Source organism: Chrysoperla carnea, chromosome 1 (genome assembly GCF_905475395.1).
Source record: "Chrysoperla carnea chromosome 1, inChrCarn1.1, whole genome shotgun sequence".
Lineage (NCBI taxonomy): Eukaryota > Metazoa > Arthropoda > Insecta > Neuroptera > Chrysopidae > Chrysoperla > Chrysoperla carnea.
Window position 1 is genome coordinate 4953165 of NC_058337.1, and position 18503 is coordinate 4971667.

The 18503-nt window shown below is 30.9% G+C and overlaps 3 protein-coding genes across 4 annotated transcripts; all 3 read left to right on the plus strand.

Moving 5' to 3' along the window:
- The first annotated feature begins 356 nt into the window (after positions 1-356).
- LOC123304893 (F-box only protein 2-like) lies at positions 357-2050 on the plus strand. Its single transcript, XM_044886446.1, has 2 exons — positions 357-1092; positions 1712-2050. Exons 1-2 carry the CDS (start codon positions 586-588, stop codon positions 2048-2050), a joined length of 846 nt encoding a protein of 281 aa, XP_044742381.1. The 5' UTR covers positions 357-585.
- Positions 2051-5772: 3722 nt separating this feature from the next.
- LOC123304902 (BBSome-interacting protein 1) lies at positions 5773-6029 on the plus strand. The gene has a single exon (XM_044886448.1). The coding sequence runs from the start codon at positions 5826-5828 to the stop codon at positions 6027-6029; it is 204 nt and encodes a 67-aa protein (XP_044742383.1). The 5' UTR covers positions 5773-5825.
- LOC123304875 (LMBR1 domain-containing protein 2 homolog) lies at positions 5976-12938 on the plus strand. 2 transcript variants are annotated; one of them, XM_044886438.1, is made up of 7 exons: positions 5976-6255; positions 7348-7775; positions 8323-9070; positions 9527-9766; positions 10365-10566; positions 10813-10923; positions 12563-12938. In XM_044886438.1, the coding sequence occupies exons 1-7, from the start codon at positions 6082-6084 to the stop codon at positions 12871-12873; spliced, it is 2214 nt and encodes a 737-aa protein (XP_044742373.1). In that variant the 5' UTR covers positions 5976-6081; the 3' UTR covers positions 12874-12938. The 2 variants fall into 2 exon arrangements, with proteins under 2 accessions (XP_044742373.1, XP_044742376.1); XM_044886441.1 differs by having other exon boundaries at positions 12602-12938.
- The last annotated feature ends 5565 nt before the right edge of the window (positions 12939-18503 follow it).

Genomic DNA, 18503 nt, shown 5'->3' on the forward strand with positions numbered 1-18503 from the left:
TGGGCAGAAGGACCCTACTTCCTATCATATTTGCTTTATTTAAAATTTAAAAAAAACTAATGAATTTTATATTTTGGGCGATTCTAAACAGTTTTTGGTCCTGATATGTGGTTTTTAAACTGTTAAAAAAAGAGAATATGGTGTACGGGAGTAGGGTACTTTTGTCCCACTTTATGGGCGTAAATCGATAAAAAACAAGTTCGCATGAATATGATTTTGTTGAGTACAATCAAACATTCAAAAACCGGCTCCTAAAAAATCTACTGTCGTATAATTTTTTCCTGGGTTAAATGCCTTATTTCCTCGATTAACAATTTGTATTTATTTTTTAATAATTTTTGATTATTTTGATAAGTCCGAAAAATTATCATTATAATTGGACTTTTGTCCAATGGAAAATTCTAAAAGAATCTATTCCCAAATAAATAATAAAATTTATTTGGTTGAATTCGCCGAATTTGAGGTGTGTCTTTATTTATGACGTTTTGATTAAAAATTAGTATTAGTCATAGAATAATTGGGGGAATAATTGGTCTTATTCACCGCAAAGCTCCGTTAAGGCTAAAAAAATACTATAAAATAATAATGGCTGGAAACGTTCCCAATCCAGAATTAATGATAGAAATATCTAAATTTAAAAATGCTTTTTATACGAATTTAATAAAAAATCCGTGTGGTGAGAATAATTTTGATAATTGGATAAATGTGGACCGTTTTGAAGATTTTACAATTCAAGATTGTGATATCGGTAGCAAAACTACAATTGATAGTAAAGAAACCGATAATATAAAAAAATGTTTTGCAACACAAATACTTCAAAGTTTGGGGGGTGATCTTAGTAAATACGATAGTTGTAAAATACAAGTGATTGATTTACATCGGGAAGGTATAACGCAAGATTTTTTGGATAAATATCAACCGAGAATCTATTTAAGTGAATGGTTCGGACGATTTGATGAAACAAAATTTTGTAATGAATATTCGTTGCATGTGTTTTTATTTGATTCGAATTTTGAACGTATCCAACGTTGCGCTTGTAATCATTTTTTTTTTGGTCGTATTGATTCGTCCGAAAAGAATTCTTTTAAAAAGGTACGTTTATTTTTTCGTAATCTCTTATTTTACCATGTACATGGTAAAATAAGTTTAGTCCCAAGTTTGTAACGCCTAAAAATATTGAAAAAAAAATTTTGGTTTAGGTGTTCATAGAATCACCTAATTAGTCCATTTCCGTATGTCTGTCTGTCGTCAGTCCGTCTGTCCGTCTGTCCTCACGATTACTCAAAAACGAAAAGAGATATCAAGCTGAAATTTTTATAGTGTGCTTAAGTCGTAAAAAGTGAGGTCGAGTTCGTAAATGAGCAACATAGGTCAATTGGATCTTGGGTCCGTAGGACCCATCTTGTAAACCGTTAGAGATAGAACAAATGTTTAAATGTAAAAAATGTTCCATATAAAAAAATAAACAACTTTTGTTTGAAACATTTTCTTGTAAACAGCACTGTTTACCCACGAAGGCGCTAGTTAGGTGGAAAATTTGTAGTATTATAAAATGTATTAATATGGGAATATCAGTTATGTGTGTGTGGATATCTTTCTTTATTTACGTGACGTCAAAAAACAAACGATTGTATCATCAAAACTGTCTATACATGGTGTTTCAACAATTAATTCAGTCAATTGTTTGTTTTCACTTGTTTTTCTTTTGTAGTTTGAATATGTAATCAAAGATTATGGTAAAGATGTTCGTTATGTAGTTTTTATGGATGGAATGTTTAATGGTCAAGTAACCGATGCAAATGTTCAACTATTGTATCCAAATGATGCACACTTAGATTCAGTGAATGATGTGGATCGTCAAGTTGTGTCATATAGACCAGGTTTATCAGATCAACCAGCAACATGTTCGGGTTATCCAGTTGATCATATGGCTTGCTTTGATTCGAATAGTTGCAATTCGACAGCATATAATTTTCTGGAAGATTTTGATGAGAATTATAAAAATTATTTTCATGCGGCAATTAAAAAATATCAACAGACTTATTTGTAGATTCTATATTGATTTAGAAATGGAGTCTTCATCCCTCTTAAACAAAATTATGCGTGTGTTCTGAAATTCATTCCAGCAGCTGAATTAAACTGAAATATTATCAGCTAATTGGCTGATGGTATGATTTGATATTATTAACGTGCTGGATTAAATTTTAGAACACACGATAGATAAACAAACTGCAGTTCATGTGAATTCGACTCTTATGTCTACACTATTAACTTCCCAGATTATGAAAATAACTTCCCATAGCTGCCTTAAACACTGCAATATTAAGGTTGATCGGACATTAATGCAATATATAGATAAGTGCGTTATGTATAATCTAAGGAATTTTTTTACATGTAGACTTTTGTTTTATCCCTAACGGTTTTTAAAATGAGTTCTACGGACCCAAGACCCAGTTGACCTATGTTGCTCATTTACGAATTCAAACTCACTGTTTACGTCAGTTGAGCCCGCAATAAAAAATTCAGTCGATGTATTTCTCAAATATAATATTAATGGTCGCTGTTCCCTAAAATATTTTAAATCCATAAAGAATTTTTCTTTTGTAGTTTGAATATGTAATCAAAGATTATGGTAAAGATGTTCGTTATGTAATTTTTATGGATGGAATGTTTAATGGTCAAGTAACCGACGCAAATGTTCAACTATTGTATCCAAATGATGCACATTTAGATTCAGTGAATGATGTGGATCGTCCAGTAGTGTCATACAGACCAGGTTTATCAGATAAACCAGCAAGATGTTCCGGTTACCCAGTTAATCATAAAGCTTGCTTTGATTCGAATAGTTGCAGTTCGAGAGCATATAAGTTTTTGAATGATTTTGATGAGAATTATAAAAATTATTTTCATGCGGCAATTAAAAAATATCAACAGAATTATTTGTAGATTCTATATTGATTTAGAAATGGAGTTTACATCCCTCTTAAACAAAATTATGCCTGTGTTCTGAAATTCATTCCAGCAGCTGGATTAAACTGAAATACTAGTATTTCGTCAGCTGATTAGCTGATGGCACGAATTGTGATGATAAAAATCTGGATTGAATTTTAGAACTCACGATAGATAAACAAACTGTTCGTGGATTTGCGATCCTTATTGTTTACATTATCAACTTCTCAGATTATGAAAATAATTTTCCATAGCTGCCTTAAACACTATCAAAAATTCAGATTTTAATCTATATATTGTCTTAATGTCGGATCTACCTTATTAAGGTCGAATATTATTAAGGTAGATCCTACATTAAGGCAATATATAGATAGAAATCTGAACTTTTGATATGTTATTAATTGCTAACTCATATATATAAATAATTTTTTGATAAAATCTTACGAACGGTTTTCATATAATTATAAAAATTGTAATTTTAAGATGTTGTAAATAGCAAATGTTGAATTAGCGCATACAATTTCGATGATGTTACTCCACCTTCTATAGATTAAAAAGTAAAAAGCTTCTATTTTTATAAATTAAATCTTGTTGATTACGTTAAAATTTAAAAAAAAGTCTGACGAATAATAATTATATTCTTATATAATACTATTTTGATGAAATTGAATTAATATAATTAATATATTAAATGCGTTATATATAATCTAACGAATTTTTTAATATTCAAATTTGTGCTGTCCGATCAACCTTAATTATTTTATTTTAACAAAGATGTGCAACTTAGACGCTATAAACATGCGCTTTTTATGCTTAAAACCTTAAGATTAATACCCGGCACTTATCTTAAAAAAAAATGATCAAAGGATAAATTATTTTTTAAGTAATTTTCTTCAACTTAACTAATTATCAAAATTTTTGATGATACACAGCCTAAAGGCATTTCTCCATAGTATTTATTTGATAATTCTGAGTTTGAGCACAATTTTTGTATTTATTTTTAAATTTGTTTAAACATATGTGATAATGCTCCGTGCGCTTAGAGTCTTAGACTAATAAAAGTGATTTACAAATTGTATTATAATTAAGTATTATATTTATCTTAGTACCAGAGCTGGTACCGTTTTCGAGAGTAAAATTTAAGATGACCTGGGAACACTTGACCTTGATATCAAGTATTTACGCCAATCATATTGTTAAAAAGATGAATACAATAAATGTTATTATTAAATTTATTTTATTAAACCGCTTAAACTAAATAACCAAAATAAATGTATTTGTTGAATTTAATAAATTTTATTCATGTTTTAAAAACGAAAAATACTTTATTTCTGCCTTGACAAAATTTAAAGGGAAAATGGAAATAAAGTTTTATATCTTTTATCCTGTCCTATCCTCCCCTAAAATTTTCCGTAATTTTTAAACTGTATATCACGTGACCTAAAACGCGGGTAAGCTGCTGTGATGTCATAGCGGTATGAGTCATAGACCATTAGTTAGTTCAGTGTAGACAGTTGGGTATAATATATACATAGATAAGTATTTATATTTATAAGTATCAGATGTCTATGAATATATCTGTCAAAATTATTTGTGTTATTTCGTATAGTGATACCCATATTACGTCATCAAATTGGATGCCCGCGTTTTTGACAGTTTAAAAAAGGTTTAAAATTTAATGTAAGTTTTTGGCAAGAAAGCGTATGTATTTTTCCGAAATAAATTTTTGGTGCCTTTTTATTAGCAAAATCAACATTTTGAAGTACTTTTTCAAAAATAGTGGAATACCCTATAGATAATCGTTTTAAAAAACCATTATGGATATAGCTGTTTTTTTATCATTACTATGTGTTTTATTAAAAATGATGTTAGAGAATTTCTTTTAGTATGTACATCTCGGGATATCGACTTTCAATATAATTAATCTTTTTTCTCGCTCATTTTTGCTATAGACCTTTTCATCATGTCATATGCGCAAGTGCAGAATTTATTTTTTCGTACTGACAGCAATAAGTAGGACTAAGATAGAAGATATTTGTTATGCATTTTATCACATTGGTTATAAATCATTTAGTACGAAACAAATGTGAATCGTGATTTTAAAATGAAAAGCCCTATTTGACGCTGTACATAACTCAATTTTTTTCACCTAGATGGAATCCTAATTTGACGCCCAAAGCTAACGTCAAGCGTTACATCCTATTAACAGTTAACACTCGAATTCGTATTTCCTAATTTTACGCCCAAAGCTAGCGTCAAGCGTTACATTCTATGAACAGATAACACTCGATTTCGGATGCAGGTCTCCAAAACCGAGAACTCCAGATCAAAATTGGAGAGTTAGCAACCATAAGCCAATAATCTACTTATAAATGTTTTGACGAGAGGTTGTCTAAATTAATTTTAGGTATAATATGACAGTACATAAAAAAGTACCCCATTAAAATTAAAATAGTTTACACAAAATAAAAATAACTAATATTTTTTTATAAACCGGTTTTTCTGTAACTAAATACAAAAAGTAGTGATTTTTTAATTCATGTTATGGCCATGCTGTAATTTGACGTAAATGCCAATAAATGCTAAAAGGTTTTTGTGACGTTCCATTACGATGTATGGAAAATATGTTTTAAAAATCTACAGAAACTATTAAAAAATCATTTAAATTTAATACATAACATATGTCTAAATAAAATTTTAATTAATAAAAATACATAAATAAACAAAACGTTAATGTACTTTTAAAGATAATTACATTTTAAACATTAATAAAGTCATTTGCATACTAGTTTTTTTTTATTAAATCACTCCTTAAAAAAATAACTTTAAAACTTGGCAATGAGTTGACGTGTAATAATTAATAAATTCTAAAAGAAATGTCTGAAAGTACAACGCAAATTAAACCTGTTTTACCAATAAATTCCGGTCAACTATTTTTTGAGGATTCTAAGGAGTTAATTTTATGTAAACCACGATTAATGCCATTAAAAAGTTTAACATTAGAAAAATTAGAAAAAATGCAACAATTAGTTGAAAGCGAAATGAAAGTGAATGCTAATTTAAATGTAGATACAAAATAATTAGGATTTAATTTTAAAAAACAAAAAATTAATATCAATTGTATAAAAAAAAATGAGTGTAACGCTTTTTGTCACTGAAGTGATATGTGCATTTATATTGAGTGCAAGTATTCTATATCGCTATGGAAATTGGTTTCGGCATCATATTATTGTTACTCTAGCAGTTCTAATAGCGTGGTATTTTAGTTTCTTAATTATTTTTGTGTTGCCGCTCGATGTTAGTTCGGTTAGTATTCATTTATTTTACCGCCCTATTTTAAATAATTTTATTTAAAAACAAGTGAAAACAAACAATTGACTGAGTTAATTGTTAAAATACCATGCATAGTGTTGATTACTCTATCACATTACACATACATACATGTCACACACACGTAACTGATATCCCCATACATACTATACAATTTACGCCTAATTTGCGCCCTCACGGGTAAACCGTGATGTTTACGAAAAAATGTTTCAAACAAAAGTTGTTTATTTTTTGATAAGGAAGACTTTTCAAAAAATTTTTGTTCTATCTCTAACGGTTTACAAGATGGGTTCTACGGACCCATAGGTTAAGATCCAGTTGACCTATGTTGCTCATTTACGAACTTGACCTCACTTTTACGTCCAGAGTACGCTGTAAAAATTTCAGCTTGATATCTTTTTTCGTTTTTGAGTTATCGTGTTGGCAGACAGATGGACAGACGGACAGACAGCCGAAAATGGACTAATTAGGTGATTTTATAAACACCTATATCAAAATTTTGTTCAAAGCATTAATATTTTTAAGCGTTACAAACTTGGGACTAAACTTAGTATACCTTGCATATTACATATATGCATGGTATAAAAATATGAAAGCAAATCACTGATTAATCGATGAAAGATGAAAAAGACTACCTGTGAGCCAACAAAAGCCACCCCAACCCGTTTTAACTCTACTCAATCCATTATAATCGAAGTATTAAAGCCGAAAAATGATCAAAAGCTTGGGATTTAAAAGTAAACCCGGTTTTCCATGAGACCGGGCGCAAACTGTTCGTATAAGGATGTAGAAAAAGCCAGTTTGGTCAGAAAGTGTGTATTTGAAAGGACCTCGGACACAATACATTGGTTTCGGTTAAAATTTCTTGAAACTTATGGATTCAGGATTCATAGTACATTCAAGTTAGTTGCCCCGATTTATGATCTTATTCTCGTCATCAAAACATATCGAAAAGTTCTTATGAATATGGCCCAGGAAGGTATTCTTCTGGCCTCTCAGGATCATCGACATTATGGCTGTTTCTGATTTCACTAATAGTATTTAAATCGAAAAATTATTTGTTTTCAGACGGTCTTTCGACAATGTACCGTTGAAAATATTCATGTAAATTCAACATTTGTATCGATCAAAGATATCGAAGTAACCGATATTAAAAATGATTCAAATCAAACATCATCGAGTACCGAAAATCCATTAACACCGTCATCATCGTCTTCGGTACCACCGCCGATTCCACAAACATGCCAGGAACCATGGAGCTACGTTCCAGATAATATATTGAAGAATTTATGGCGGGTTGTTTATTGGACATCGTTGTTTTTAACATGGCTTGTTATGCCAATGATGCAATCGTACAGTAAAGCTGGTGAATTTACGGTACGAGGTAAATTGAAATCGGCTCTTATCGATAATGCAATCTATTATGGTTCATATTTGTTTATCTGTGGTGTACTTTTAATATATATTGCACTTAAACCAGGAATTGACTTGGATGGGTAATTATTTTATCAATTTTAATTTAAATTAATTTTCCTGCGGTTTTGATTTATTACCCCGACTATACAATGGCGAAGGTTATGTGATTGACCCATATGTATGTATGTTCATCTATTCGGACCTAACTTCTAAACTACTTATCATAATTTGACAAATAAGGTATCGTTAGAAGTGTCTTGATCGCCCACTGGTTATGGGCCATGTGGCGTCACATTAAATTGTGATTGATACATAAAGTTATGATGGAAAAACAAATTTCGTCATTACACTCGGAGGACCTCTAAGATTTAATGACGACTGTAATGACGATTTTAATCTGTAATTGTCGGGGTTTTAGTTTTCGAACTTTATTTTATTTTAGATAATTAGAGATAGGGATACACAAGGTCGAAAATATAGCAGAAAAGGCCCCAGGACAAAACCAAATTTGAGGACCTATCTAAAAATCGCTCGTTATAAATAATATTGTGAACGAAATCGCAGGAAAATAATATTAGCGAAAAGAAATATCCTGAGTAAATTAATTTAATTTTTTTTTTTGTATAGTCAAAAAATTATTGCTATCGCTTCATCAGCGAGCAACACATGGGGTTTATTTTTATTGGTAATGTTATTAGGGTACGCTTTAATTGATGTACCACGAGAATATTGGCGTTCAGCCCAACCAGGTTACCTATTATCACGCGCCTATTTCAAAGCAACAAAATTAAATTGTGATAAATGTGAAGCTGAAGAGACCGTCGATGATATATTAGAATCATTGCAAGCAGCTAATTTAGCAATTGGTCCGAATCATCCGCTGTACAATAATATGGAAACCGTTATGCAAAAAATTCCAACGGAATTACGTGATCGTATGGCAAGACGACAACTTCCAGCGGATATTAATATCGATGCACCAAGTGAAAAACAATTGATACGATTACATAAACAAGTAATCAAAGCGTTACATACGCTTCAACGAACCGAAATTCAGTGGGGTATACTTGTGAAGAAAATTTGTGATTTAGAAGATATATCGAATAATCAGACATCGCATACAAGACGTTTTAAGCATACATTCCAGAATCCAAAGAATGCATTTTCACGGATCTTTTATAATCCAACGATTGAATGGTATTGGAAATGTATTATACAACGATATATTCGTTTGACATTGGCCTTGATTACGGGTTTATTATCGTTTGCTGTTGTCTGGTCGGAGGTGACATTCTTTAATCGGAAACCTGTTTTATCGATATTTGCAAGATATTTGGCTGTTTCGAAGGATAGTTATGATTATTTAACGATAGAGGTAAGTTTTTTTGATCTAATTTTAGGATTTTTCCTTTTAAATTTAAAAAATTTCATAAATTTTTTATTCGATTTCATTAAAATGAACATATTTCCACTATTAGTTGAATTAATAACAGGGACATGTTGAAAACCTGCTCATGATATTCGTAAAAGTCAAGTCCTTCTTTCCTATTGAACTCTGTAACCACGTGCTGAAAGTCCCACCATTTAAGTCACCAGATTTTTAAACTACTTCTAAAGGACTTCAAGATTGCGTGTCAAAAAGATCCGAAGGTGGCCGGATCATAAAGAAAGTCCATGTGGATAGGAGATTTGGGCACTTTATCCATGAGGAAAAAGTGCCCAGAGCACTATAATAGCTCAAAAACGACCCGTCTTGCACCTTTTTAAAATTCCTAACCTGATTAAAAATGTGTTTTGATCTCAAATTAACTGGTGTTTGTTTTATTTCAAGCTTCTCTCAACAATTGTTATTGCCTATATGTGTTATTGTGCATATTCAACGGTGTTAAAAATTCGTGTCCTTAATTTATACTATTTGGCACCACATCATCAAACAAATGAATACAGTTTAATATTCTCTGGTATGATGTTGTCACGTTTAACACCACCAATATGTTTAAATTTTTTGGGCCTAATACATATGGATAGTCATGTGATTAAAAGTCAACAGCTTGAAACACTTTATACGCAGGTAAGTGTACATAATATTCTTCTTCTTTCTTTTTTTTTCGTTCCCACCCCAAGACAGCCACTCTAACCTAACCTAACCTAATAACTATCTTACTCTTATTATTTTGAGCACTTTTTGTAAAATCCATATTAAAAACTTATACTTGTGCTATAGCATCGCTTGCTTTTCCTGCTTTTCGATGGACGCTTTTTATGTACAAATATGGTCCTGCTTATCTTTACTCTCCATGCATTGGGGCAGCCACGATTTTGTCTTTGTAATGTCCAGCATAGTAAAACAATAAACCTGAGCGTTGCAAGTGAGAAAATAATGGAAATAACGACTTAATTTTTTAAAGAAAATAACTGATTTATAAAAAATTTCCATAGAACTTAATAACCAAGATTACCGGCTTACAAAATGGAAGGAAGATTTTTAAATATTAAACTCATGGAAATCTCAGAAAATTTTTTTCCTCCTTTTAGTCAATATTTAAATACTTTTCTGCCCCCCTCTCCGAGACAAAACTTAAGAAATAAAGCACCTAAATATGTTATTATCTTAGGATCTAAAATAACTTTATTTTTTAGTTTTGATTAGGTAATTTTTGAATTTCTAGGTGATGGGTCATATGGATGTGATATCCATAATATCCGATGGTTTTAATGTGTATTTTCCAATTGCTATATTAGCATTTTGTTTAGCCACGTATTTTAGATTGGGTGCTCGAATACTTATAGTTTTAGGATTTCATCAATTTATTGGTAATGATGAATTAACGTATGATATGGTTGACGAGGGTAGAGAATTAATTAAAAGAGGTAAGTGAAAATGAAAATCAATTTGCTTTATTCGCACTATGGGAAAATGTCCAGGATTACGATCCCGGACAAAAATGTCTACGTAGATTTAAGATTGACTCGGCCGACCAAAAATCATGAATATTCCATCCATAGAGATTCCATGAAAGAAAAGTGTTCAGGGCTTCAAATAGTTTAAAGACGATCCTGTTTGCAAACTTGCAAGTAACTGGAATTTTTTGAAAAAAAGATTATTTTTTTTTATAGAAAAGCGTAAAAGACAAAGAGCAGAAGATTCTATGAATCGACGTAGAGAATTCCAAGAACGTTTCCAAATTGGAGGCAGAAATAGAAATATTAGAAATAGTACAGACACAGGTAAAATGAATTTACATATAAATTTTCGCTTTTTATTTTATTTTTGTTTTACTAATTTTCTTCTTTACAGAACTAAACAAAAATTTTCTTTGATATTGATTTTCTGTAGAAATAATTTTAGGGTTTCTTCATATGTTTCTAATATTTGTATATATTTCATTCTAAATTTTTGCACATAATATTTCTTTGGATTATTGGGCTTTTGTATTTAAAACTCTCTTAAATTTTCACTTTTCTTCTTTCGTGTGGTTTTTCGCTTTGAACTTTTATTCTTTCGTGTAACTCATAAAATATGTTATTCGAAATATGTGCCTTTTCTCTTCTATCTTTTTACTGGTCATTTACTTCTTTTTTCTTTTTGTTTTTCCAATGAAGTTTTCTAAGTATTTCTCAATCTAGTATATTGCATATTCGTTAGTTTCAGAGAAAAACGATAAAAAGTGTTAAATTTATAACTACTCAACATTTCCAGCTAAAAATCTTCTGCTAAATAAGAAATATCTACAACATATTTAAAACTCATGTAGTTCTGTGGTTCCTTTGTTTCCTCCTTGGATTCAAATCGTCTCCTGGAGCCAGAAACCTGCAAGGCGTCAGGTTTTGGTCCGAAATTTTTGGTCCTCGTCAAAATGTAATAGTTTTATTTGCTTAAAATTGCATCTCTTATCCGGAGACACGAAGACCCAGGTTGTTCTCAAGGTCTAGGTTCTAGATACCCATTTTCGGTGCCCTTCAAGTGGATCTCTATGTATTATTATGAGGCATTCTGCGTCCCCAGAGTGTACTTCTGCCTTCAGGCAAGCACAGTCGTGATTATTCAGAGATTGGTTTGTCGCAAGCTATGCGACGACTCCCAGTTATCAAGATGGACTTCTCGTAGCAATTCCTTGACTTGATGAATTAAAGGAGCATTTTCCTAGGAGAACGGAAGGATGAGGTGAAAGGGGCGTCTGACACGGCCCCTCTTGTGCTTACGAGTTTGATGCTCCTTTAACACCAAAGTGGCCCGATATCTACATTAGCCTTAGTGTGTTATATATTCTACGCCGGTATTTTGCGATAATAAATGGATCTGGAAGTCTCAATAGGGGAAACTGATCCATTTTTCCCGGCTTAATTAAAAAAATTAAATTGATAATTTCCCAGATTCCTAGAAAAAAAGTCCTTTTTTTGTAAGAAAATTTTTGTAGCGTTGTTAGACACGTCTTCGAAAACAACCTCTCAAATTTTCAGCCTTGAAATAGCAGTTATATTTTACGCTTGTGTTAAATGAAAATAAAAATACTCAGAAAATTATATTGGAAAAAAAATCGATTTAAAAGAATTAAATGACTTTGATCTAGGTATAAATAAATTTAAAAGGGTCAAAATTTGGTTAATAGGGAAACAAAAAAACTTTCTAATTTACAAATATTCTTCATAAAAATTAGTTTTCATTGGATTTTCATACAAAAAAATATCATTTCTTCATTTTTCATTTCTTCTAAATCATCTTCGATTTTCTTAAAAAAAAAAACTGTTTTTGGCTTAAAGAAATAAAAAACGTGGCTGATTAAAAAAAAATTGTGGTGTCGGGTAAAAAAACACAATATTCAATAAAAATATTTAAGAAAAATTTTGTAATTTTTAAATTTTAAAGGAGTTTATGATCCTCATTCAATGGTTTATTCTGATCCAGTTCGTCCATTAAATCGTGATGAGAGTATGGAATCAGCCCGTGCCGGTTTACTACGGGATGTGGATCCAGTTGATTATTACGTATCGAATCCATCAACAAATTTAGATAGTTTAGCAGGTGGTGAAATTGATTCCCGTTTTGGTATAAGCACACGGGATGCAATCAATGATCGACAAGGATATCAAAGTGCTGCTGAAGATATGTTTGAAATTATTCGAGGTGGTCGTGATAGAGTTGGTCCACCTCCGCGAGGGATATTCGATGATGTATAATTCTTTGTTGGTGTACTCGATTTTAGTTTATGTTATGATTAAATAAAATTGTATATTTTTTATTATTTATTTTATTTTATTATTTTTATTATTTTTTTGACGTAGTTTCTCCAATATCAGTATTCAAGGTCAGAGTTAAGAGAGTAGCTACTCCTAATTTGTAGCAGCGGATATCCACTTAAGAATCATGTAAACAGAAAGCGGATTTCTTTCGCAGGCTGAAACCGGTACTAAACGGTAGTTTCTTATTTAGCAGAAGATTTTAGGAGGGAAATATTTTTTCTATACAGGCCATAAAATTGGAATCATCAGAAATTTACGTGTTATAAAGGAGGTAGTTCAATCGACAGTGTCCTGTTTAGAGTGAGTTTCACCGTCTTCTTCAACTGTGCTCTAGTGAGCTTCAGGCAAGCACAGTCGAATGGCCTAGCTGTGATTATTCAGAGATTGGCTTATTGCAAGCTATGTGACGACTCCCAGTTATCAAGATGGACTTCTCGTAGCAATTCCTTGACTTGATGAATTACGGAGCATTTTCCTAGGAGAATGAAAGGCTGAGGTGAAAGGGGCGTCTGAGACGACCCCTCTTGTGCTTACGAGTCTGATGCTCCTTTAACACCAAAGTGGCCCGATATCTACATTAGCCTTAACAAAAGTATATATCTCTAGCGCCTACCTTAAGTTGAATTAGTCTTTTTCCTCTAAAAAATCCATTAGAGGCAGCATTAGTGAGAGGGGGGGGGGGTAGTACATATGTTAAATTCGAAATATTTCATTTTCCACAGAAATAAAAAAAATACCCCAGAAAATTGGTAAAACGGTTTTTTTAATTTTCGTTGTGGAGTTTGAGAAAAACGCAATATATTTATAAAAGATAGAAGAGCGTTCGGTTTGACTGATTTCTAACCTAACGATATATGCTACACGGGGGCGGATCGTAAACTCTGGGGCCCTAGGTTATTCTACTTAGGGTCTTGATTAATAACTCATTGCCATTTTGTCAAAAAACTGATTTCTATAGTAATGTTGCAGGTGCAGCTCAAAAAGCCGCTAAGTAGATCCGCCCCTGATGCTGCTAGTGTTAGATAGAGGTTAGATATTTACAAAGTAATTATTAATGAATCTCAAATCCACAATTTGAGATACTTGCAGAGTACATTCCGATTTAGGCCTAAAATGGCGGATTTTCTCTTAATTCTGACTATACGTAGATTAGGTTCTGATTTATTTCAATTTGTTTTTTGTTCTTTTTTACACGATTTCTTTTAATTTTATTACATCAGACGAACTTTATTCAGCATGTAGTCCTTCATTGAGTGTCACCAAAAAAATATTATTTTCGTTATTTTGTTAGTTTACGTTTAGAAACCATTGTTGATTTGTTAATTATTACGTTTACGCGAAGCATGAAACTGATAAAATCTTTAACTTCGATTTTAAGTGATAACGAGTCTGATTAAAGGTGATTATTATTTATGGGAAATGTGTTGTTAATTTTATTTTCTGCATCTAAGCAATAATTGAATATCTAACGAAAAGTAATTTTGTGCTTGAACAACCTTAATATATAGAGTGTGTTTTTTAAGTTGATATATGCTTGAAACTCGAAAAATAAGTTGTGTTAGTCTTAGTTTCGTTGTCTTAGTTTTTCAAAGCAATTGATATTTCGAGAATGCTAAGATCGACGTTAAACATTTTATCAACTCTGAATCAGCCTCGTATGAACATTGAGGAAAATTGTCGATGACCTTTGTTAATGTAAATAATGATTGATTACATTTCTAATCACTGAGAATTTCTCGAAATTCTTAAAATATCTAATAATCGATTAATGAATTGATCGAAGGTGAAATTCTGCATGATTATTTATAAAAGTGGTATGATGAGCTTCTTCAATATTTTTTCATACATCCGGGTGGCGGTTGATCCAGAAAATGTGAAAATTTTAGGGAAAAAAATGTCTGTCTGAAATTTGACTCTACAGACCTGATTCTTAATTGATATCTCGAAATCTACACTTGCGGTATTAATTTTGCATTTGGATTCGATTTTTCGTAGTAAATTTTATCAAAATTTGAGGGAAATATAAAATTTCTGTATTTTTCGAATAATTTTGAGATTTTATAAATATAGGCCCGAACGCAGGAATCATTCGAAGAGGTGGAGTTCAAATTTTTATTCATCACGTTAGGTCATAAAGTAAATTTAAAAAAAAAAATTTCCCCATAACTCTGTCCTCATCCTCTGTGCGCGTTTAGCCGGTCTTCAGAATTTGTTGATCTAAGATATGTTTTGAGACGACGCAAAGTTGAAAAGGAGCGTCACAGGTAAAACTGTCAGAAAGCGAAACATTTGATTGTCATTTTGAATGATGATCTTCAACTAAATCAGTCTGTAGTCTTTGGCTTCTGTAATGACGAATATCCATGATCAATAGTCTCAAGATTAAAAATCAATAAATGTCAACAAATATCGAAGCAGCTGCATTTACAGGACTATAGTATTAGTTCAAATTTATGTGGATAGATTTTGAATGGAGGGAGGGGCGCACGGGCCTGTAAATAGATATTTAATGACGAAGGGTCTTTATTTTAAGAGATCCATACCAAGACTTTCTGGTCGTTTTTCCTAATAGCCATGAAATGATTGGAAAAATTAGAAATATGAGCTTATCATACAAACCATGGTCGAATTAGACAAGGTATGCTCTTGCACAGGTAGGAGTAGGATGGGGACATTCTCTCACGCACGGTATCCAGGCACTGCTATATTTGTTTACGTTCGAGTTGTCCAGTTGGTCAATGTTTTGTTTACATATTTGCAATGTCAAGTTGTCTCATAAAAAATTGCAAAAACCTGAACAATTTTTCATTACTTAAATCAAGGAGTGTTCCGTTTTTTACAACATTTGAATCAGGAAGCGGGAATAAGCTAAGATGACGTCTACTTGGTATGTGCGCTGAACCAAAACTCTTCCTCCATCGAACATACCTTTTTTAATTATACCATGGTACAGACTATGTTCGAAAATAATGGTACAAAGTAGAATTGTTTTATAATTAAATGCATTTGTTATTACAACACTGTCAATTATCACAGAAAACGAGTGAGATTTTAATTTTTAAAGATTTTGTTGTGTGTCTTTTATGAAATATAATTTCAATTTTGAACAATTCATTAATATCTTACAAAAAACTCTAGGAATATTAAAGGTAGTAGTAAATTTTTTTTTTTATATTAGGATATATAAGTCAATAAAAAAATTAACCCTTTTTTAAAAAGACATTTCGTATTTTAGAAATTAAGTACTTAAAAAGTCAATAAATTTAGGTTTTTAAAACCAATAAAACATCACACGTTAATTTTATAATGTTAAAAATTTTATTTTGCATGTTTCTAAAATAGTTATAATTAGTTTCTTGTTTTCTAATATAAAGGAATAGATGTTCCTAACTTTTGAACAGAGTTAATTTTGTAAAGGTGCAGTTCCTGTTTTGTGTTATTTAGTTAGTTACATAAAGTTATTCTAAAATATTAGTAGAAAATCAAAGACATTACTTGGAAAATTTATCTTCCAATTTAATAAGAGAGTGGCCATAAAATTATTCATTTAAAATTAGAAAACTTTTTCTACTTTAATAAAGTAATCTTTTCGTTTGGAATTAGAATATGGTGCTGCTCTCTATGTAATCTAATTAGATAAAAATTATTATTAGCATTATTTTCTAATCATTTTTGGAGTTTACTCCTTAAAAATCGATTTTCAAATAAGACGCCCGGTATGAATAAATGTGAAGAGTAAAATCTAGTGATCGAATGACCTGTTACATTTTTTTGCGCAACCTATCTTGTTATATATAGCTTGTATACTTGAGTACTGTCGACAAAGCATCTATTGTTTGAAACTGGCAAAGTTCTGACGGACACAGTATACAGTTCTCTTACCTAGTTCATTAATACAGTATTTGTTATCGATACAATAGCTACTCAGCCATCGTACGTCCTGAGGCTACCAAATATAAATTATACTACATAGTACGTATAACAGATAAAGCATCTATTGTTTAAAACTGACAATAGTCTGGCGGACTTAAGGAGTAAACTCCAGTCGTGCGTCGGAGCTGACACACAATTTTTTTTGACTAAAACGTAATTTTATTTAGTTTAATAAAACTAAATTATTAAATTTTATACGCATAGCGTAACTTATTAGTAATTTTTTATTTAGATATCTAAGCTTCGTAAATCGGATTTTAGGATTACTTTTTAACTTATTTCATTTTTAGTCTTATTAACTATCTTACCTAGTTCATTAATAATTTCGATTAAAACACATTTAGAAATTAATTCGTAGCTAAATATTAGAACTATTAAGGTTCAGTTCTACCTAATTTTAATTAAACAGTTAATCCCGTATACATATAGAAGCGAAATTTAAATTCGAATTTAACTTACAACATTGAAAGTTTAATTAAACATTTTTTAGATTTTGATAAAAAAAATTGTAATAATACATTCTACAAAAAAAGAAATTCGAAACTTTTTGTTTCGTAAAAAATTCACCATACCTGTTAAAGGCCCTAAGGAAATGAGAATAACCAGTTATATGTTTATGCCAGCAAATATTGGGTACCTATTTTTAACGAACAAAAAGTATCGCGTTATTTTTTTTTTTGTGGGGTGTATTATTGTATCAATATTAAACTTTGAAAGTCTTTGTTTCATTCGATCTTTCAAAACTTTCGTTAAATTTAATCGAAATTGGTGGCACTGGACCTAAATCACTAAACCTTAATTATCTATTTCTTAATCTATATCTAATTATTGTTACTTACTAAAATTTGCCTACCTCGGCTCGGTTTTTTTTCTACAAAAGCGCCTATGACACTTTAAATATCAATTGTGCATTTGGCGCAAACAGTTTGAATTATTGGCCGTACGTTTTTACATATAATATGACAAAACTTACGAAACATAATTTATAATTAGGTGAAAAGTTACCATTTATTACTTGTTTATCAATTTTAGACAAGAAATTCAGTTTAAAGTTACCATATTTTTAAGAATACACTCAAAGCTTTAATATTAATATACTTTTACTATTGTACAACAAACCATTTAGGGTTTTACGAGAGGTTCACAATTAGTTACAATTCAGAAACATTATTGTCATGGCGAAATAGAAAAGGGTAATTTTTCAGGGGCAATTCTTCTTCATGTAAATATGATTTGTTTCGAGAATTTCCCGTTTATAGTTTTGTAAGGAACCTCTTTATTATTAACGCATTTAGAAACTTTGGAATTTTTCGTTTATCGGTATTTAGGGCTCCGCACCTCAAAACAAAAATTGATTGAATTTATTATAAAAACCTCTCATACTCTATAACTTACACTTTTTGTATAAGACGCTACTCGATAATCTAATATTCGATGACTCAAATCTTGGATTCTCTAATCATCATTTTCTGAGCACTTAGCCTCAATGAAAAATATGCATTTATAGAAACTGATTCCGTTCATATCCCTTCTTTAGTTGAATATAATTAAATGAAATATACTAATATCTACTGATTATCATTGGCTGCTGGTTATCGAATCATAGTCAGTGAATGAACAAATTTATCAATTTT

What these genes read in the sequence shown, in the direction of transcription:
- LOC123304902 (XM_044886448.1), top strand. Translation starts at nt 5,826, where the DNA reads ATGTCTGAAAGTACAACGCAAATTAAACCTGTTTTACCAATAAATTCC.
- LOC123304893 (XM_044886446.1), top strand. Translation starts at nt 586, where the DNA reads ATGGCTGGAAACGTTCCCAATCCAGAATTAATGATAGAAATATCTAAA. An exon ending in AAAAGAATTCTTTTAAAAAG is followed by an intron (nt 1,093 to 1,711) that starts GTACGTTTATTT and finishes TTTCTTTTGTAG; the next exon opens with TTTGAATATGTAATCAAAGA.
- LOC123304875 (XM_044886438.1), top strand. Translation starts at nt 6,082, where the DNA reads ATGAGTGTAACGCTTTTTGTCACTGAAGTGATATGTGCATTTATATTG. An exon ending in TGCCGCTCGATGTTAGTTCG is followed by an intron (nt 6,256 to 7,347) that starts GTTAGTATTCAT and finishes ATTTGTTTTCAG; the next exon opens with ACGGTCTTTCGACAATGTAC. An exon ending in TAGAGAATTAATTAAAAGAG is followed by an intron (nt 10,567 to 10,812) that starts GTAAGTGAAAAT and finishes TTTTTTTTATAG; the next exon opens with AAAAGCGTAAAAGACAAAGA.